The sequence below is a fragment of the Rousettus aegyptiacus genome, unplaced genomic scaffold (assembly GCF_014176215.1).
Source record: "Rousettus aegyptiacus isolate mRouAeg1 unplaced genomic scaffold, mRouAeg1.p scaffold_m13_p_5, whole genome shotgun sequence".
Classification (NCBI taxonomy): domain Eukaryota; kingdom Metazoa; phylum Chordata; class Mammalia; order Chiroptera; family Pteropodidae; genus Rousettus; species Rousettus aegyptiacus.
In genome coordinates this window covers 98,141,869-98,165,036 of record NW_023416308.1, presented here as the reverse complement: position 1 = coordinate 98,165,036, position 23,168 = coordinate 98,141,869, and the positions used below count along the sequence as shown (strand labels likewise).

The window sequence follows — 23,168 nt, the reverse complement described above, 5'->3', positions numbered from 1 at the left end:
CTATGAAAGGATCAGAGGAATAAACATTCTGGCCATCTGCTGTGCAATGACATTGAGGAAGAACAAAGGATGTTCTGGGTTCAAAAGTACCCCTAAAACTACCTATATCAATCGCATACATGATATCACACATCACACATATGGATACCGTATTTACTTAGCTCTATATTGTATTTATTACTCTTCAGGCACCTTGGAGAATATATTAGTAAAATATATGTTCTTACCTTCTAGCTGATGAAATGAGACAGACAAGATCTATCACCATTTTTTATTTCTCTTTCTTAAAATCTTCTTTAGATATCATAAATAATACATTGTGGGAGGAAGTGTTTTAGGGAGAATCATGTAAACTGGGTAAATTATGCTATAGTAGTTCCACAAAGTCTTTAAGAAAATCCTTGGACTACTGCAATATAATTTTCCTGGAGCCATAGAATATACAGAAATGTTTGTATCTGCAAAATTTTAGGAGAAGAGATTTATTTCTCTTTGCATCCTTAGATAGTGATGCATCACCCTGGTCTGAAAGTTGAGATTAGTGCATTGCAGGTACCATAGGATCTTTATGAGAGACCCATGGACTGAAGACTATTTTGAAAGATTGTAAATCGTTGACTTTGTGCAATCATCTTGCTATCCAAATATATGCTTTCCTTAAATTTCCTAAGTAAAATGTGGTATGAATTCAACTAGTATAAAAATTAGTGTGATGTGAAATATTGGAACCTAAGTTCAATTTACAAAATGACCATTTTTATATAAAATTCACAGCCAAAATGTTGCATTTAAAAATATTTCTCCAAGAAATAGGATTCTTTTGATGTAATGAATTATAAGTTTAATATTTTAGGTGCTGGTGACCATACAGAAACTTTAAGACATATAATAACCAAACATGAATTTACTCTTCCTTGCCAAATGCAGCAATGATGTTCTGCCAGCCAAATTCACAGGAAGCATGTGAAATGAACACAAAAGCAAACAGGCCTTATGCTGCCTAAGGGAAAGTCAGCAAGATGGCAGCTTCAATCATTTGGAATAATACTAAAGCAGCCTTAGGCTTTTCTCAGAATGGAAACATGTCACAATTACTGCAATATTCTAACAAATCAGAATGTAGAGAAAAGAACACTTATGCAATCACAACCTGGAAGGGCACTTTACTCAACATTTAAGTGGAAAATAATTATTAAAAAATTTCAGAAAAATTGTCACTGAACATAAATGACTCAGGGAAAAATGTTTTTTTCTTTAAATGCACTTAATAGGTTTTTAAAAAGCTTACCACTTAGAAACAATTTCCTTTTACATTCTCCTTTAGGAATCATTAATGTAAAGACAAATTTTATAAAGTGGTAAGTGAAAAGTTTGGGATTCAGGCTGCCAGTGAGAAATACTTATTTTCCTCCCAATATAGTATTAGTACTTTGGAAGTTTGATCAAAGGGAATAAGCTTTCACAACATTTATATAGGAAGTTAAAAAAAAATAGTTCAAATATTTTGGGAACTTACCTAATCAGTATACTTTTAGCATGTGTCTAGTCATGTAGCCATCTTTGGTCAATCATCAAAAAATCAAAGGCAAATTGGCATGACTCAACCCTAACTTTAATACCGCATGATTGTGTCGTGTAAGCTTGTTTTGTGTGAGAGCTGCTGTGGTTTTAGCAGAGAGATTAACAACCGGACCTAAGCTGGCCTCCAAACCTTGCCCTGCTGATGCCTCAAGCTCTTTGAAGTCTGACCATCATACCTGGCAAAACAACAGTGGGAACTAGGATGGTGTCAGATCTAATCAAATTGTTCGCTGCAGCATAGCTAACTACGGGGTTCACTAATTGGCCCAATTGCGGATTATACTTTTGCTACAGATTCAAGACAATAATTTAGTTAAATGATGTTTTTTTTTTTTCTTTATCTCTTCTAATTAAGATTCCAAAGTGGGAAGAAATAGGATTAGACAGAGTCTCAAAACTGTGTTCCCCTTAAGGGGGTACGCACTTTTGATAGGCTCACTATGACACGTGAAATATGTAGAGCATAGTATTAAAACAACTTCTGGAGATGCTGTGAAACCTATATGACATTACTGTAGGTCTAAATCACTTGGGAATTAAAGTGTAAATATGGGGGTAGTAATATAATGAATATATTAAATACAAACATGTAGAAACTGATATTTCCATTGTTAAAGAATATTAATTTGAGTTGACTTTTGACAAATGATTTCATCCATATATAGATGTCTATGTTCTACTTTAATTTTCTTTTGCTAACTGCAGTGTATCTGGGAATTGAAATAACAACCAATATTTGTGGAAGGCATCATTATAAGAAAAGGTATATTGAGGAATATGGTCCACAATGCCACAACTTAATAATGCTCCCAAGCCTGACATATATGTTTCTATTATATTATTTCAGTGACATAAGGGTGAACTGACAAATAAGTTAACTATTTTCCCTTCTACCTCTAGATATAGAAAATGTATAATCGTCTTTCTACATCCCATTTAAAAACTAAAAAGGCTGTTGACAAAAAATGTAGGGAAGTAAGGAAACTTAGATCCAAAGATATCATGCAACACTTTGGATAGTCCAACAGTGTCATAGTGACTGCCACACTTGTAGTTTGCATGAGTTTAGGCTTTTCTGATATGTAAAAATTTCAAATAATTCTACTGAATCATATCAAGTATATTATATTATTGTTATAAAGCTAATTTATACTGATGGCCTACTATTTTGGTCTTAATACTTAGAAATGAATCTACTAAGTAAGTATGTCAAAAATAATAGTTACTTAGTACATACTAGTTAATGTATTATTCTGAGAAAAAGTTCTTGGTGATTAGAGAGGTACTGAGGTTCTGTATGCTGAAATTAGGGGTAAAGTTTGACAAGATAACCTTAAGTGAACTTGATTTACTTTGATTTTCTGAACTCTCAATATTTACTTACTATACAAGACACATATAGACACACTATTTATGATAATTACTAGTTTTAAATCAATTAAAGCCTACATATGCATCATCTATTATATTGAAAATTTGCAGCAAATTTTGTTTCTCTTTTGTATATTTCAGTGTAATCTAGTAACCATATTTTCTGACTTGAATGTAGAAACACTGAATCTTAGATCTGAAAAACTGTTCCATTACCAAAGCAGAAACCCTGTTTATAGTAATAACCTTAATATAGTTTGTAAATAAGGTAATAACACACTATTATATTTATATTAGAAAATTCGATTACTAGAATACATTAAAATATGATCAAGCTGAACAATACAAAATCAAAATAGCAAAATAATATTAAATTCAAGTAAAATACTGCTATCTCACCAAATTAAATGCAGCAACATTTCAAATACTACCAAATCTTATTGTTTATGTATTATAATTACATTATAATTACAAACACAAAGAAAAAGTTTGTTAATTATATTCCCACCATTAGAGAAACAAAAATTACAAAAATTGAAAAAAAAATGCAAGTCTAAGCAGTTATTTCAGCTTGGAAGAAAAGTTATGTGCCCAAGTTATACATCTTACAGAAGTTAACTGAGAATAGATCATTGGACCAGTGGACTTTATATAATACTTATAGCTGTATTATTTGGACTACTTTTAAAACTTCATAATTGATGTACATTACATATATTTCAGCAAAGATTTTATACCTACTAAGTATATGATGTAGTTTTTAGTTTTGGGATTGATACAAAAATGAAAAAGATATAGTTTCTGTATATTGAGTCTATTATCTATATCTTAGTTATAATTAGTTATCTTTGTTATAAAATATTTAATCACTATATGAAAAATGTAAATAAGTCAGTATAGTGTCTGGTGCATAATAAAGGCTAAATTAATGGCTGCTATGATTGAATGGAAGGTATGTGGTAAGGTGAAGGAATAGGTAGTATATTATGGATAATCAAATATGCTAGAGTTACCATGTACGGTTTACAAATATTATCAGTTTTCAAAGCTACTTCTTTTAACCTGAAGCCAAACTGAATTAACTTTAAATTTTCTCTTTTATCTAGAACACATGTCGGGATTTTAGTGTCATTACTGTAGATATGATTCTGCTATGGATTTTGTAGAGGGGCTAATTTATATAGCTTTATACTTGATGAATACTAGGAATTAGTAAAACTTTACTGTGATTAGACAAATGTTTCCACTTGAATCTGTACAATACCAATACACAGCCCAAGAAGGAAGAAATATTCTTTTGTCTTCTCCAAATCACTCAAAGAAATTAGAGACTACTGGTTAAAGTTGCTTTACCTGTTAGAGGCCCTTGGTGGCTGTTAGTAAAAAAATATTGTTTTCTTATATAAAAAAGACTACGATTTAATAAATCAAAGAAAAGTTACCCTAAAAATAGAGATGAAGGTATTTGCTTATTTATTTTGGCCCTTGTTTCCCACCATGCCACCTTTTGAGAACATGCAAATGACAGTAAATCCCAATATGTAACAAATCTACCTGTATGGAGTCAGAAAAGCTATTTCTGCTTTATCTGCTAAACTACATTTTCCTTCTGGAAGTAAGACACAGATTCAATGCCTGGTATGGTATACGCTAAGACTTTACAGACTAGTATAGTGTATATTTTATTTTTTTAAATATCAGGCAGTTAAAAAAAATTTATTTGTTGTACATATAATAAAAATTGCCACTTCTAGATAATATTTTCTCTAATAAAGAAATCTTTGTTTCCAGTGTCTATATCAGCAAAGATTTGCTATCTGTTTGGATATGCATTTTTAAATGTATGGTGCTATGTCTAAGCATTTAATCTTATGTGAACCACATGATTTTATCCTGTTATACGTATATGTACTTCTATTAGGTTTCTTTGATTATTTAATTTAAATTTTCTATATAGAAATTGAATTTTATGGCATAAGTTATTTAGAATTTGAGTCACCTGTATTCCTACTAAAAAATTTATTTTTTAGGTTATAAGCCCAAAACAGCAAAAGATTTAATTGACTCCGTGGAATAGTTAACTTAAAAAAACAAAACAAAACAAACCACCATCTATTTGTTTTTTTGTTTTCAAATATTGCTTCCAAACTACAGAGTGACCAATCATAATAGTTCTTTTAGTGTAGAAAAGTAGGAAGAGAAGAGAGGAGATGGTACAGAAATCTATGTGGTTAATTAATGATGTTCATCAGCTCCAATGGTAAAATATAGTCGCTATTAGAGCCTAAAGTTATTCAAAGGAGAGGTCCTACTTGACATTATGTAAAGTATACCCCCTCACCCCCAAAATAAGATCCAATGTGTGTGTGTGTGTGTGTGTGTGTGTGTGTGTGTGAGAGAGAGAGAGAGAGAGAGAGAGAGAGAGAGATACTGAGATACTTTTTTCTCTGGGTGCAATATTTTTTTTCACTAGGGAATCTCAAGTTTGTATGGTGATAAACATGATACCTTAGATCTGGTTGTCAGAATACTCATTTTATAGTGTATATAATAAAGGTATCACATGGAGGGAAAAAAAACACCATATCTTTCATTAAAAATATAAATTCAACTTAAAAGGAAATGGTGAGGCATGCTTTCCTTGAGACACTATGACGGTAACTTTATATCTATAACTACATATATTATGGTAAATTTCTCAATATTCCATCAGAAAAACTGAAACAATGTTTGAACAATTACAGTGCTGAGTACCATTTCAATGGTTTCTCTAGAGAACTAAAGCAAATTAGCTCAAGAATCAGTATTTCTACACTCTCGTTCTTTTGGCTTTAAGTGGCTTTTGAAGGGAGTATCCCCAGATGAGAAACTTCTAACACTCCTGCAGAGATGACCTGCTTGAAGAACTGGCTGCCTGATTAACTATTAACTGCTCTCAATAGGATTAGATAATTAAGGACATTGATGACCATTAATTAGGAGGAGGGCACATTAATTTGTCACTGGATAGGGCCCTTACAATGATTTATAGGTTAGTGCTACTTGCAAATGTGAGGGGAAAGAGAAAAAGAGAGAGAACCATTAAGTTACCTTATCAAGTGGCCAGCTAAAGAGGGCAGAGGGTCAAAAAAGGGCCAAAGTGGTCACTTAAGGGTGAAGTCCCAAACACCAAAGCAGTGCCAAGCCACATTGACCATCATTTGGTGATGAAGTAAAAAATATGCTAATTTATTGGTGGCAATTCTCTCTTTTTATGGTTTCAAGCAGTTAAGACAAGTGGCCTGCTTAAGAGCTTTTCATTTGAAAAGAGATTAAACAAAATGGTTTGTCAGGGCTGCTTGGCTGTTTTATGTCTTTGTTAAAAAAAATTGCACTCACTATACTGATAACTATCACATCACCCAAAAGCCATCTCTCTCTGAGCATTTATTTCGTTAATAAATATATCAACTCTAATTGCTTAATAGTGCTATGTTCATTTGCTCTTTAGCAAGATTAAGTGGAAATAAATCTTTCGTACTACTACTTTCTGTCACTATTGCTTGCATAAAGGTCACAAAAAAAGTTTAAGTTTTGTAGAAAATTTACTTAAAGACACTGATGTAAATTTGATGTAAATTACAGTACTTTTGTTTTATTCAGCATGGAAAACAGAAAGGTGATTTCACTACTAGTAAAAATACTGCTTTTAGAATGCAGATAAGGATTCTCTGTTCTTAGTCATACCCAATTGCGTGGTAGCATTCACATTCCACACACAAATAAGCACAGCTCATTAACATTTAATTAAATATGCCTTTGAAAGCCTTGGAAATATGCATGTCATAACCATCACGTAAGTTTGGAGCCTACTTTTAAATGACATTTAAAACATAATCATTTTGTCTATACTCTAATAATATCCCATTAAAATAAAAAAAAAATAGGATAGTCTAAAAAAATTATCTTGTTACACCAAAAGAACTTAAAAATATTTAGCATGAAACATGTAAGAATGTAATTAAAGTAAAAGAAGAATATATATATACATATATATGTGTGTGTGTATATATATATATACATATATATATACACATATATATATATATATATTATGGGTTACTGATAACCAGTGAAGCACTAATAAAAAGTGTGTGTGTGTGTGTGGGTGTATATGTGTGTGTGTGTATATCTATCTATCTATCTATATATATATATAGAAAGAGAGAGAGAAAGAGAGAGAGAGAGATACTATTTACTTCAAGACTGTGAACTAAAATATAAAAATTCTCTCTTACCTCAATGGTGAATAGCTTCCTTTTTAACTTAAAAGCTAAGTCTTTGACATCTGATACATCACAAATCAAGTTATTAAGCCGAGGAATCTGCCGTATATGAATCAAACCTTTTGGAAAGGAAATTAAAAAAAAAAAATTAAAACCGCTGTCATTGGATGCATAAATTAAGGAGTCTTAGAGCAGAATCCTGTAAATTTACACACAGGCATCCTCCCCTTTAAAACTGGAGCTTACTACCAGGAGCAATGAAGCAAATGGTGTGATTATACTCAAGTAATCAAGCAGAATAAGATAAACAGAAATCCTTGTGCGAGGAAAACTAATTGCACTTCGGTACAGAAGTACAGATGTAAAGAGGGATCTTAATACTTGTCAAAACTACAGCCGGTTTGTGTGTGATTTTCTCTTGTATTTACAGTAAGCAAATATGGCTATCACCTTGCATGCTGCCCACGGCACTGCTGAGTGATCTTTATTTTATTAAATGCACCAGTAAGCAGCCAGCAAAACAAGGCTTATGGGTTACTGATAACCAGTGAAGCACTAATGAAAAGTATTTCATTTTGTACCTTATTAATGACTTGAACAAACCATTGAAGAAAACTACATTTTAGAGAACACTCCAGGATCAAAACATTAACCCCTATGCCATCGTAAGACACTTATTTCTGTGGCATGTTAGTCCTTTATGTAGCTGCTATGAGCTTTGTAACAGTGCTAGGTAAACCGTGAGCTTTGGCCTCTTGTCAGTAGAAACACTTGCTAATTTTTTCTGACAAGGGCACTGGATGGCTTTTGTGCAGCTTAATGCAGTTTCTGACTGAACTAGGGGTCATTTGCCACAGATGAAGACATGGAAGATTCTTCAGTGCGTCACTCTGCCTGACCCAGTCCATATTTAAAAATCGTCCAAAGACACTGACTGATCCCTAAAAATCCAGATTTGAACAAATTAGATAAATCTTATTTATAGAATTGTTTCTCTAGTATATAGTTTTGTCTGCGCTTGAAAGCTTAGCGACATATGTATTTGTTTTAGCTTAAAAGGGTAAACCTCCAGGTACTTCATTTTAGATATGGTCCCTTCAAAAATAATTCACTAAAATATCTGACTTACTTTTTTAAAATTAAAGGAATGCAAAAGGTGTTATTAAGAAAACAGCTCTCAGATACAAATTAAAAATGTCATGCGGAGCTATTTAGTAAAATATTTTAGAAATAGGAACATCATTCTTTCATTTGCACATTTCTCATTTTAACCCTGCATGTGCTTGTTTAGCTAACAATTAAATCAGAAGGCCTTATCGAATGAATGAATGATTCATCAGGTTCTTCTTACTAACAGAAATTTTACTGGTCACCAGAACCACTTATTAATCTGTGGGAAATAATTTATCCACTCAGAGATTTGAGTACAAAAATTATAGCCTTTCAATCCTTAAAATGTTTTAATCATATTAATTTTTTAGAACATAAAGTAGGAGCATTTGAGATTTTGTTCCTTGAAAAATGTCATCAGTTTATCATCAATAAACACTTATAAAAATTTTCAAAAAAATATTTTACTAAATTTATAAGGTCATAATATTTACAAATTATACTCAGATATAATTTATTATGGTAATAGTTAACTTGAGTTGTTTGAAAAGAAGAAAGAAATAACAATAAGTTAAAGAAATAGCTTATCCAGTTGTAAGTCCTGGGGATGCAATGTACAGCCTGGTGACTGTAGTTAATAATACTGTATTGTATATTTGAAAGTTGCTAAGAGAGTGAATCTTACAAGTTCTCATCACAAGAAAACAGATTTGTAACTATATATGGTGATGAATGTTAACTAAGCTTATTGTGGTAATCATTTCTTAATATTATCTGTCTCTCAAATCATTATGTTGTTGTAAACCTAGAGCTAATACAATGTTACATGTCGATTCTAGCTCAATTAAAAAAAATAAATAGTTTAATCTCAATAGCTCTCCTCCTATGATAATGACAATAATATATTAAAAGCATTATATATAGGGTTGATCTGGGCATATATCATATGCACACTTAGCAAGGAAATGATCATGAGGCAAATTATTTTATGTAGCTGTTGTTCATAGCTTATGATTTTATAGGCTCTTAAACAATACTCAATAGTTAGATTGTGCTATATTATTTTTTAAAGGTTGTATGCTGACTCTCAAAGTAGTGGCAATTATCATGTCAAGTATCTTATTATCTTTTTTTTGCAGACTCTAGAAATTGCCACAGTCCTACAATCACAACCTTATACAATCTTGTAACAGGCTTCAAAAAAGCTACTCAGTGTTCAGAATAGAGGTTTTCACATCAGTATAGTAGTTCCATGATAATAATAGCATTAATCATTAATATTTACTTGGAAAAAGTAAACAGGCAAAAATCTATTCATCATATTCTATGTTCAGTTTAGAGCTCAGATATACATAATTACCTTTCCTATTGCAATAGTTTTATGTAAGAACCTTTATAAAAAAAATCCCCAAATTAACCAAAAGACTGAAATACTGTTAAAAGCTTCAAAAAATACAAGCTAAAAAGCCTGATTAACTAACCTGTGTTTATACTACGGTGGTGATATTTTAAAATTTGTTCAAAACTCAACCTAACAACAACATGAGTAGACTTAGAAAAGTCCAAATATAATCATAGATGTTCGCTTTCTGAAATGCACTTCAGTAGGACTTTTAAAACATAATATAGCATAAATTTTATTTTTAATTTATCATATAGCTAAACTTTGTAAATTATAAACTGTTATATGTTATTAAAATTAATATATTTATTTCAACATGGCTAATAAATACATTTTAATAAATGACATTTTCATGGCAATTTTAGGCCACTTGGACAACAAAATGTACATCTGACTGAGCCATGACTTTTTACTTGGGTGTGACTCTTTCAAACAGTTACCATAGTCTGTAGTCTTAATGTATTTTGGTGACAAGTTGCCATGGAAGACTGGCCAGGAATGAAAAACATTTAATTGATATATTATAAAATTCATGCTACTTGGCAGTAGATATTATGGATAAGATGCTTCCAGGTAATATAAAAGCAACTGGGACATGCTCTCAAAGGTGCTGCTTACCGTGATAATCCTTATATAATGGGTTGGTTTCTCTCTCAGAACCGATAAATGACTCCAGATGAACTACTGTATCTGACAAGTTGGTAATCCGAGCAATAATTGCTTTATTCTATAAAACAAGTAAACAAAACATTCATGTTATATTTAAAAATATAATCTCTATACAGTGCCATGATGCCATCTCAATGACAAATCGTAGAAGAAACAGACTGTCAACACATTGAGAGAAATGGCTTAAAAGATGAGGTTACCACAGGCCAAAAATTGGATGAAAATATGCCCTTAAATAAAAATTCCAGCTCATGTAGGTATGCCTTTTTAATTCAAAGAGCTGAGGGGACATACCTTAGTTTTGGCAGAAAATATAATTATTTTTCTTTGTCTTAAGGGGCAATGTACCTTTATGATCATATGCTATTATTTTTCAAATTACTTTGCCCATTGGCCATTAGAAAACCTGACAGACACCAGGATTCTGGAGCAGTAGATAGTACAGTAAAATGTGTAAGGCAAGGCCGCACCGCCATCTGTCAACCGGGACCAGGTCTCAGCCCTATAACAGCTGAGGTCCTCTATACTATATTAGAAACAAAGAAGGGTCCAGGTAAGAGGCTGCAGACTGGCTAGCTCTGAAGTCTACTGTTTTCCCTTTCCAGATGCGGCTACTTGGTTCTGGGGTAACAATAAAGACAAAGAAAAGATGGTAGATAACTAGCATGAAACTGGTAGTCTGTCCTTTCCTTCCTAACACAACCTGATAGGAACCAAAAATATTGCTAAACAATACATCTTTAAAAAGTCACATTTTAAAGTAGCAAAAGTTTTAAACTATCAGAATTTCATGGCTTAAAATACAATCATTAAATAATTTTGTAGATTTTCTTGAGTCATTTAATGGAAATTCAGTACTCCCTTTAGTCCCTGACAGGATGGTAGGTCAGAAAATTGGTTTATATGCTATAACATTGTAGAAATTTTTTTTGTTTTGAAGATTTAGGTAAGTTGTAAAAAATTTTGTTTGTAAAATTTTATAACTTCAAAACTCCCATTTTATATACTGGTAATGTCCACTAGTTTTAAATTAATCTTTAAAAAAAAGGATGGAAATGTAATAGTCAAGAAAACTTATTAGTCTGATGTTATGTCTCATTAGAGAAAAGTCCAATTATAACCAAAGATGTTCACTTTCTGAAAATGTGATTGATTACTAAGCTTACTGGTATTCCTCTGTTTCTTAAGTCCTCTTGTAAAGATTGTATAAGAAAGAAAAATAAAAGAGGGCTGGTCAATGTTACTTGACTTGGTATGAAATACATAATAGCTTCTGTCACTAAACATTATGCTGAAATGACTGGTTAACTCACACCTAATGCAGTATTTGAAACTCATTCATAAGTAGAAATATGTATTATATAAAGAAAGTTTCAGCCTTTGAATCAGTGTTCTTAATAGGAACCAGTAAAAATAATTATTCTTCATTGTCTTCAATACTTTCAATCACGTGAGCACCCAGTATAGAAAAACTAACATAATTTGGAAATGCCTATTTTTTCTAAGGCAATTTTTCATTCAATGGTGAGAAAATAATCCAGATTGATTCCTTACTTTAATTTCTGTGCCACAGGGGATGGTCCTACTCCAGGAATAACAGGGGCTTCAGAAGCCATAAACATGCTCCTCTCAATATTTCTTTAGCCAAAGACTATTATATCAAACTCATCCAGGTTGGGTTTCAGCCAGTTATTCTTCACCCAAACAAAAATGTCTGCCAGACATTCCAACAGCTGGGAGACAGTTCACAATGAGTCAACTTGAAAATGATTCATTGTGCTGAGTACTGAACAATGTTGGGGTGGGGGTGGGGTGTGGCTGGGTTGGTTGTAGAGGGTGAGAACAAGTGGGAGATGAAGAATAACCATGTGGTTCTCCCATTAAGAAGAATCTTAGATAACAACCAGCAGGCTCTTATCATTTCATTTTTTAGGACAAACTCAACTGAGACGAGTACTCTTTTCATGGACCGTCAGATGAACAAGCACTTAGAAAGGCTACTGACAATATTTCTTAACCAAAAAGGTCAGATTTCCTTTTATTATAAATAGAAGACTAGCTTTTGTACCTAAATATATGATTCTAAAATGATAAAAGTCAATTTTTGTTAGAACTCAAATATGTAGGATTTCAGAGGTAAAAATTAGGGGTTTCTCAATTCTATGAATAATAGAAACTGTAAGGTTTAAAAGTGGGGGTTAGTCTTCTATTCTAGTGGTAGATAAGCAAAATCCTGTGTAGTTAAATGGTCAACCTGACATTTCTTTATTTCAAAGATGGTTTCTTTCCTTAATGTAACCTTAAAATCTGCTGGTAACCCATTTAATACCTTGCAACATTTATCAACATTATAGGTCTTTTTAAGGTAGTTTAAGGTAGTTTGTAGTTACAGTAATTTCTACTTTGCAGAGGAAAAAATTAATGAATTGCAGATATAAAAGATTTGTGTAACCTAGATTTCAAATCTCAGAAACTCAAACATATATTTCACTTATTATATTTCTAAGTTCCATTGGTTTACATCATTGATATTAAGTACAAACTAAATTTTATTTTAAAATAAAATTTTATTTTATGAAGTATTAGAATAAATATTAGAATAAGTATTAGAATAAACTTTTATCATACTATTGACATAAAATAAGTTATTTTTAAGTGACCTCCTTTCTGCACAGTTTTGAAAAATAATTTATGTAATGTGGCAAGCTGATTAATTGTGAAAGTTGTAAAAAATCTGAAAAATGTCTGTAGAATAGAAAGCACTGGAAATTACACACCATCTAAGTTTCTGACTGAGATACCTTTGTTTTAAGTAAAAACCCATACAATCTTTCAATTATTTCTAAAAGAATATGAGATTTTTGGGTATGTAAGTGTATATACTTTTTAAAAAAGTTAAAATAGTATTACAGATTACTTCTGTACCTCCAAGATTCATATAGAATATGGTCTGTTGGTGTGATCAAAACCTTAAAAACCACTCTTGTCAAAGGTTTTTCAAATCATTATATTAATATTAACTGGTCTTTTAGATAAAGATAGATGAATTTACCTGAAAGAATCTAAAATTAATGGTCATAAAAAAATCCTTAAAAGAATAATAATTACAATTCACTTTCGGAGGAACACACTTTGGACAATAAACTGTCATAATATAACCCACAGTGTTCAGAAAGCTTTATTTAACATAATGATCTGAGCAGAGGCCTTGACACAGGAACTTCCACATTCTTATCCTAACAGATTCTAAGTGTTTTTATGTTATTAGTGAAGATATAAAACCTCTTTGGCCTACAGTATATGTAGTTGACAATGGAGAAGTAAAGGTACTTATTTGTCAATTACTTAGACATAAATTTAAACATATATTTTTTTTTTTTGGTTACTTTTGAAGTTGTTACATTACAGTTCCAGTAAGAAACATTTGAATGAGGACATTCGAGATTCACCAGTATGAGTAAATTAATGATTATACTGCATGCATGGCATAATGACATCACCCAAATATATACAACAATACTGCCACTCCTCCTCTTTGCCCATCTGGATGTGAAAATCTAAGATGGCTCAAAAATCCTTCTTATACTAGACAAATCTCCCTTCACTCCTGGGTGAAAGTTGTCAGCTCTGGATAGTAGCCAAGACATGACTAGGAGGGAAGCCAGAAGAGAAGAGAGCCAGTGTCCAGGAGTTTTAAGAGTTTGCTGGCAGTCTCAAATAGCATTGTATTAAGTTACATAAAAGGCTCTTAAAACTTTCTGTTGCAGTATAATTTCTTAATTAATTATTTAAGTTTAAATTTCGTCAAATGCTGTTGCAAACAAAAGAGCAAATCGAATTGTTCAGTTGTCTACTTTCATACTCCAATTTCACAAAAAACTTGGGTTTTTGTTTTGTTTCATAGAATATTTCCTGTTTGCTTTTATAGAATGGTAACCTCTTTTTATTAGTATACACCAAATCCATTAGATGGACTTCAAATAAAGGAAGATTAATTTAATGCTCCCTTCTAATTCGAAGCTCATAAAACCAAAACTATAAACTTTGTTAAGAGATAAAAATTCAACTACTGCCAAATAAAGTTCCCTCTGCTTTTTAATATAAATAGTTCAGATACCTATTTCGAGTAACCAAGTAACAATGAGAATACCTCAAATCTTGAACTTTCTTGGACCTAATTATCTCAACAATATAAAAAATATACTTTGTACTAATACAAAATATATTTCCTGGAAAAAATTAAACAAGAGAATTAAAAGGTAATTAACCAATCACTCAATTATTGAGAAGCTTGAAAGGAATAAACCGGTCGATGTAAAGCATTTATGCAATGCCTCAAAAAAGAGTTAGTTCTTGGGTTATTCAAATAGGAAAGACACCAAACAAAATATGAAGGGTAGAGGACACACATCAGATCATGTCAGATTTGACACTACAGAGTACAAAAGCACATTTAGGCTAATGTTGAAAAATTAAAGAAATATTTCAGTTGCTTTATGTTTGACTCTACTACATGACATGATGTATGTGTGGGTGTACTCAACAACTCAAGTTATAACATTTTTCTGAAAAACGATATGCTTAAAAACAAGATCATACTAGAAGTTATATTTCTTTCTCACGTAATCAAAAAAATAAACTTGGATAAAAGAATAAATCTAGACGTATTTAATGAGGTATTTGTTTTTCCTTGCTTAAGGTCTTTATCCTATAGAAATCAAGACTCTGAAATAATAAAATTGTTTATATTGTTTGTAGTTTTTTACGAACTTTCCTTTTCCTTCGCTCAAGTTATCACTTCTGTGGATTAAATTTTCCTTTTATTTAAAAAAATGAGAGTAGGGAAAATAATTTTGTTCATAATATTTTAAGAAAGAATATAATTTATCATATAAAATTATACTAATAAATATTTATACTATTACTACTACCTTAAAGAAGGTATTAATTAAATCTTTCCAGATTTAACACTGAACTTTATTCAGTCATGCACGGTTAATTTTAAAATATATAGGAACTTTTTATAAATTAAAAAAGTTCTGACTGTAACACTCCCTTGGTAGCATAATATACTGATATTCATATAGAGAAATCATAAAACAAACACATTTTGGTTCCTTTTTCTAATGCTGAAAATATATCCACAAAGGAACTAATGGTAAATATATTTAACCTCAAAGCCAAAAGAAATTGCTGAATTAAGCTACCAAATTTTTCTAGCAATGGAGCCACATTTTTTTGTGTTTTCTAACTGATCAAATACTTGGTATTCTAAATTTTGGTATGAAAATGTTGGTTCTTTAAAATTGAAGCACTGTTTTTAAGAACATAATTTTCAGAAACGTTATTAACATTTGCACTGACCTCAAATATAATATGCTTTGCAGAACATTTATTTATATCAGTTTTCCTTTTCAGTAAGTTATTCCATTAAACATTAAAAAAAGTCTTATATATTCTGAAAACTCATAAAGAGAGAAAACAAAATACTGTAATGAATAGGCTGAACAGAATAATGGTTTACTATTTAAAATAATTTTAGGCATTTTTTCATAAACTATACATAATCTATTTTTACATTATAGAAATTATTCATACAGATTGTATTTTTGCTTAAAATGTTTTATGGATAACAACCTAAATTAGAAATTTGTTGCTTACTACTTTATCCCTGAAACCATTAAAATGCAATTCACAGATGTCCAAAAGCTCACACCCTGCCTGGAAAAACAATTGCTAATATTCAAATATCGAACAGAGCATCTAGCTGATGTTTATGATGCAGTGGTAGGTTAAAGATACTAAAGTTTAAAATCAGCTTAGAATAATCCCATATTGAGTATAAAATTATAGCCTGTCATCAGGAGCAGGCTGACAGAGCCAGGTCCAGATGGGAGACTGGCTGGGAAAAAAGCAGAGGCAGGTGGGAAAATGATGGGAACCTGACGGAAGACAGGACTACTCCCTCTGCTGGCAAGGTTCTCACCTGCTTGAATTTTTAACTAGTGCCTAGCTTATCTTTAATTATTTAAGATATAACCAATAAATTATGTAAGGTGTTCCTTCTTCAGCTGGTTGTCCTATGTTTGTACATTTTCAAACTCGTGGTATCCTATTTTTCATCAGATTAATTTGTCAGAAATAAAAAGATCCCGTGTTTCACAAGGAGGTCCAATTATTTATCTTGTAATTAAATTGTACCATAAAAATAAGCAAGTGTAGCATTGCTTTTATAATATAAGGCTTTTAAAAATTAAAAATGCCTTTGAATTATGTTTGTTGCTATATACACCTTCTCGAAGACAAAAAACTCTTAGGCTAAAGACTTCATAATCTCTTTCTCGGGCTCTGCATAATGCCCCGTAATGAAATAATATAGAAATGAACCATATAAATCAACTATACAGGGAACAAGGAAACAGCATGTCACAGCAAAACAGCATAGATGTACAGCGCCAAACCTATCTGATAATCTAATGATCTGAGTTTACAGATATTATGTATTAATATGTAAGAAATTAAGAACTGATGTTTACACGAAAATTTGTTAAATTTTACAGAAACATTATTCAATATTTGGTTTTCAATGTAAGTTAATAGCTGCAGCAAAAACATTTAGTAAAAATCTGTTCTAAGATTTTGGACTACAACCAGAAGCTCCCAGAACAGGAGGGATCAGCTTTTTCACCCACTGTTCTCATCTGAATCCTGGCTTAAAAGCTATTCCAGCTCCCAGCTTTCCAGAAGGCTCCATCCCAGGAATCCCTGCCTGCCATTTGGTTTGCTGATTTTAATCTCTCAGGACTTTCTTACAGTGGCTCTACTATGCTGAATTGGCACTTGCTTCTAGAAGTGAGTTATTATTAAACCTGTAGGTCAATTGTGGCACTAACAACTCTTTGGAAGCTTTCAGCCACAGTGTACAATTTGCTAGTCTAATTAAATATTAATTCTAAGTGTTACATTTTGTGGCTAAGAGCTTTTATTTTCCATCATCAGGCTGGGAGAGAAAGAGGTTACAAGGCTAATTTAATTTTCCCCCGTCCTCTCAAACATTAAAGATTAACTACGTAGACTGCGAAAAAATTAAAGAAGCAGGAACTCTTTATATAATAATAATAATAATGTAATTAATAGCAAAGGGCTAAAACATAATGTTAGGATATAACATATGACCTGGTACTTAAACAACTTTGAACTATAATTAGTCACAAGCATGTTTTGTCTCAACACTAAAAAATAAGTATCATTCTTTTTTTGAAGAATCTTTCTTCAAGGGAAGGTATGCATTCAAGTATATAAATAGGAGTCATTCAAAACTTACATTTGCTCATAGGTATTTTTCAGATAGCTTGTAACACCAAAGATAAAGAGCTTAGTAATTTTATTTGTAAAATAAATGCAAAATTAAAAACTTGTACTTCTTTTCAGTACACCAAAAGTGATATAGTACAGGATGGCCTATTATAAAAATGTCAAAGATCCTTCCTTCTTTTTTCTTCCACCATGTTCTAGTGGACTGAACACAGAGGTCCCTGCCTGCTTTTGATCCCAGAACAGTTGCGTCCATGCCTGGACACTGGGCATTATAAAGACTACGTCGTCCAGCAGCCAAAGATTCCATATGTCCAAACAGATGACTCAATCTCCATACAGTGATGAGACATTTCTCCATTTCTATCATTGATACATTTGAAAATTTGGCTCTAGGTAGTACTTTAACAACCACCGTCACTACAAAGAACTACAGTATGACGTGCAATATGAATTAAAAAGCCACAAATTATTTTAGAGAGAGTAAAAACACATTTAAAACAAAAATTATTTTTCTTTTTATGGCTTACTGAATATGCTTTGGTTAGATTAAATATAACAAAAGGTTTTTAAACAGTAATTTTTTTTTAAAGCTGTACATTTATCATGTTGACAATTTAAAATATCCTGCTTTTATTTAATACGAATATTTACAATAAGATAAAATGGTACATATACTGTTACTAATGCTCTACATAGAAACTTATACATAATTTTGAGTTTATGTAAAAAGTTTCAAATCTCCTTGATGAAGAAAGTAAATTAAATACATATATATAATGCACACAAACTAAGATTAGATTTAAAAAATCAATCAGATACCAACATGTGCAATGTGAAAGAGAAAAAAGGAAAAAGTGGATCTATAAGAGTTTATAGATCCCAAGCCTACAGTAGCAGAGTTGAAACAGGGTTATGCTATTTGTTATTGTAAAGAAAAACAGATTCTGTTTATAACTCATCAGACTCATATGAAGTTAGTAAGTTTTCAAAGACTGGAATTTGACAGTGTAAAGTTAATATGGGTTTAATATGATTCAGTTCTTTTTTTAAAAAAACTGTTTCTTTTAAATTTTAAAAATGTTCATTTCTTATAATCTATTTCAGAGTAGCTGAGAACATCTAGAAAAATTAAAGGCAGATTTTCAGTTGAGAATATCTTGATTAAGGAATTTATAAAAAATTGACAGCCAGAATATCTGATTTTATCCTTTAGTAATTGATAGTTATAATCAAGAGATTAAATCTGTAATTGTCATTCTTAAATATTCTCATTAATAAAGTATATTTAAAAACACCACTTAAATAGATTATTATATGACAGAAGGTGGTATTATGCTTTCCTATAAATATGCTCATATCAACAATTACATTAAATATATTTGCCAAAATTTTTAGTCATAAACTCATAAAAGCCTGTTGTTCCTTCACTATGCAATTATTCTTAGTTCTTGTTTTAAGAATAAAAGATTTCACACTGAGAGAAATTCACAAGGCCACTGGAGTCCACATTTCATAATCCCATATTAGTGGTTAGTTCTAAAGCAGTCCATTGCTTAACTTATAGTTTAGCTGCTAAAATACTCAGCATGAACAAAAAAGTTTGTGGATGTGAAAAGATTTGTTCTGAATTTCTTTACATTGAAACATACTGTATCCCTCACTTCAGCAGGTTCAAAGCTATAATACATTAATATTGTCGAAGATTAATTTGAAAATACTGTACATTAATTGACACACTAAATAAAACCTTATTCAATTTTCAAGAGACGTTATAACAAGGCATTTTCTTCTTTTCTTCAGAAAAGTAATTTTCCTTGGTAGAAGCTAACATGCCGGTAATAGTTTTCTTCAATGAGATAGCTCAGAAAAAATTCCACAGATAAAATTGTTGGAAAACATTAGTTATATGATAAAAACTTAATAAAACTATTAATTGAGCAAGTGCCGATGATGACCAATAAAAATACGTTACGGCCAGTTTGAAATCTGTAATCTTTTCTGAATAAAAGAAAGTTTAAATAGTTTACCAACAAATATTCTGTAAGCAAATACATTTAATGCTGGCAATACTCAGAATTATTCTAGAATAAAAAAATGTTATTTCATACTTTATTATCAATAATGTCAAAGAAGTTTTTATTCCTGTATTATTAGGTTGTTATTTATGTTTAAAATTTTTTAAAAGTGTAGATTATGACAGCTTGACTAGATTAGCAATAATAAAAAGTAAATTTTCTTTCTGAAAGTTATAAGAAAGGTATATATGAAGAAAAACCTTTCCCCGTTTTCACCATAATTCTAAATGCTTCAATATTTCCTGACAATTTCAGATAAAGGTACTTTTATCAATAAAAATACAAATAAGAGTGACCCTCTGTAGACTGTATAAATAAAATGCATAAGCTAGGGAAATTTATTTTCCTATCGCCTCACCATGAAATCATGAGACTAAGTTTTTATTTCCAAAAAGAATGTTATCAGTCACCATTTTTTCCCAAGAACACAATGTCACTGGGAATTGAAAATAAGATTAATTTAAGAGGCACAAAATATTTGTATAATTTGGAGGTGGATGACAAATTTCAATAATAGTAAGCCAGTTCCCATTTATAAAACCAAAAAATATTAAAGTTTCATATCTTGCTAGATAGGGAAATCAAACAGTAGCCTATTGTAACTGCTTCAAAATTATCACTTTGCAAAAAAAAGCTCATTAAAAAGTTTCAAAGGTATTTGTCTTTCTCTGACTTACTTCATTTAGCATAATACCCTCTATCACTTCGTAAGTTATATGAATGTCTAATTACTGTGTTGTATACCTGAAACCAATACTGAATGTTGACTGGAACAGAAAAAAAGAAGTTTCCAAGAGTACATAAACATTTCTGTTTTTAACAGCAAATGGGAAAAAAGCAACAGAATGTTCAGTGTTGCTGAAATATAACAAACTTTAATGTGGTAATTTATACTTAAGTTTTAAAAAGCAGAAATACTTAAGATAATATGTAGTAAGAGTTTCAAGGTAGGTTTTTAGTTATTTTTCTTGGATGTAATCTTTCCTTTTTTTCCCCAATCCACGACAACCTTCACTTGACAACGGAGTTTTGAACAGTTGAGTTGTGAGAATGTGAGCAGCTGTTGTTATTATAACTAAAGGTCTGTCTACTGCTTGAGTCTGAGAGACCACATGTTCGGCTGTCCTCTCATCTTGCCATCCTCACCAATTAACTATTAACATGGAGGGCTGTACACATGCTCTTGGGGGCTCTTTAACAGGCTTCTTGGCGAGTGGAACAACTACACAGCAGGGATCTGGGAACTGAGTAATGCTGGAATATAGGGGAGCCGTCCATAGTTCTGCTCCTTCTAATGACACTTTACTCCATAGTTCAGCATGTAACAAAGTCTGTATTTAACTTGGCCATTTTCACATTCCTTTTCAATACAATGTCTTTGTGCAGATACTAAAACTATATTCTAGAAAGAAACAATATGAGTAATACTACTACTTCACAGGGAAAATTGTTTAGGACTATATATATTTTTAAGACATAATATATTTGATGAATAATGTTAGTGTTTCCTTAACAGATATTTAGAATTTATTTTTACATATTTGTTTATATATATGCTTATTTTTCCCTGTGCTGTTATAGAGATAATCTTTAATTTAAAGGAAATAAAATTTAAGTTCAAAGTTGTGAGGCTGAACACAAAATATTTCAAATGCAAATATTTAAAAATAATTCTTTCTCATTCTACTTGCAAAAGTCTTTTTATAACAGTAAGTTAAAGTCAGTTTTGAATTTGTCATTATTTTACCTATTTTAACATTTTACCCTGTTTGCAATTTCCTTAACTATGTGTCCCTTTTCTACAATGAAATTAAACATGGGAAGCATGCCAAAAGTATAATAAAGGGTAACTAATCATTACTGTACAAGTCTGACAGAATGCTAATAACTAAAGTAAGAACACCAATTGGCTGTTATACCAATCTAAGAGATATAGATATTTCGTATAACATTTAATCTACTGTAACCTTATATAACATATCCCAATAAAAGTATCACAATTCTATTATATATAGATGTTTAATTATATGATGAAATTTCCAAGGATATCAAACTACATTTCTTTTTCCTGCCAGAAACTACTTTACTATCAAATTCCAAGCTCAAGTGTGCGAATACCTACATATATTAATTTTCTGCCCTATCTTTTACATTGTTGAAAAACCTCCACGAGGATAGGGGCGTAGCTTGTCTTGTTCACTACTATATCCTCATGGGTGCCTAGAAAAGTGCCTGCAATAAATATCTGTTGAATAAATGAGTTAAATTTACTTAGTAATTCAATCGCTATTTAAATTCTGACTTAAGAGTCTGCACAAATGGCATGGTTACACTGGACAGAAAGTTGATATATGATGTTAAAGAATCATGCTACAACATGGTGTGATATTATTAAGACTTGGATGGTCTACAGCCATGCCACTCTGAACAAGCCCGATCCCATTTGATCTCAGAAGCTAAGCAGGGTTGGGCCTGGTTAGTACTTGGATGGGAGACTACCTAGAAAGACCAGGTGCTATTGGTGTAAAAAATAAAAAATAAGGGATTGTTAGCTGACAAAGTCCTTGCAATCTGTGAGGTCAACTAAGGGTTGCCTTGCCTAAAAAAAAAAGAGACTTAGATGGCCATCTGATTTCACCCAGGCCTGCTGGTTTGTCTCGGGACTAATCTGAGAAGACCCTTTCAGTGTCTTTTATAGAATGAGGCAGAAAGCTAAAAATTTCTTATGCTTCGATGGACTGGTACATCTTATTTTTTGTAGCCTGATCTCTACAAATTCTCAGTTTTGGAGGTCTGTTTAAGTAATAATAGTGAAGATGACAATTGTTAACATATATTGAGTGCCTACTATGTATCAGCACTGTGTCAGCCCAAGTCACTGCTAATCCTCTCAATTGGATATTCTTTGCCCCATTTTTATAGATGAAGAAACTCAGGCTCAGAGAGTTAACACTTGACTAAGACCAAATAACTGATTGGGTTTATCTGCCTCCAAAAGCCCAGGATCTTTCTATCGTTGATTATGATGCATTCAGAAACAGTCTGTTTCTTAATTTTGACCAGATTTTAGAATTCCCATTGAATAAGCAGCGTAGCATGGCGGTTAAGAGTATAATTAGAAGGAGACTGCTTAGTTCTAAATCCTGCCATTCAACTAGCTGTGTGATCTTAGGAAAGTCACTTACATTGTTTGTCCCTTATTTCCTCATCTGTAAAATGGAGATAATAATAGCATCAACCATGTAGGGTTATTATGAGGATTAAATGAGTTAATATTTGAAAAGATCATAGGACTGCAACTCGCTGATAGACATCATTATGTAACTTTTGATTAAATAAATTCACAGTCCCCTGGTTCCGTGTATTCATAGGTCTTTG

The 23,168-nt window shown here is 31.5% G+C and overlaps 1 protein-coding gene and 1 pseudogene across 1 annotated transcript in view; one reads left to right on the top strand and one right to left on the bottom strand.

Annotated features, from left to right (window-relative positions):
• The window catches only part of ELP4 (elongator acetyltransferase complex subunit 4), a 190,659-nt gene that overhangs the window by 93,472 nt on the left and 74,019 nt on the right, over positions 1-23,168 (bottom strand). The window contains exons 8-9 of the mRNA XM_016147067.2: positions 10,348-10,456; positions 7,230-7,336 (exon numbers count right to left, since the gene is read on the bottom strand). Of these exons, the coding sequence (XP_016002553.1) occupies positions 7,230-7,336; positions 10,348-10,456 (216 nt within the window). The remainder of the gene's footprint in view (positions 1-7,229; positions 7,337-10,347; positions 10,457-23,168) is intronic.
• LOC118603494 lies at positions 22,196-22,314 on the top strand (annotated as a pseudogene).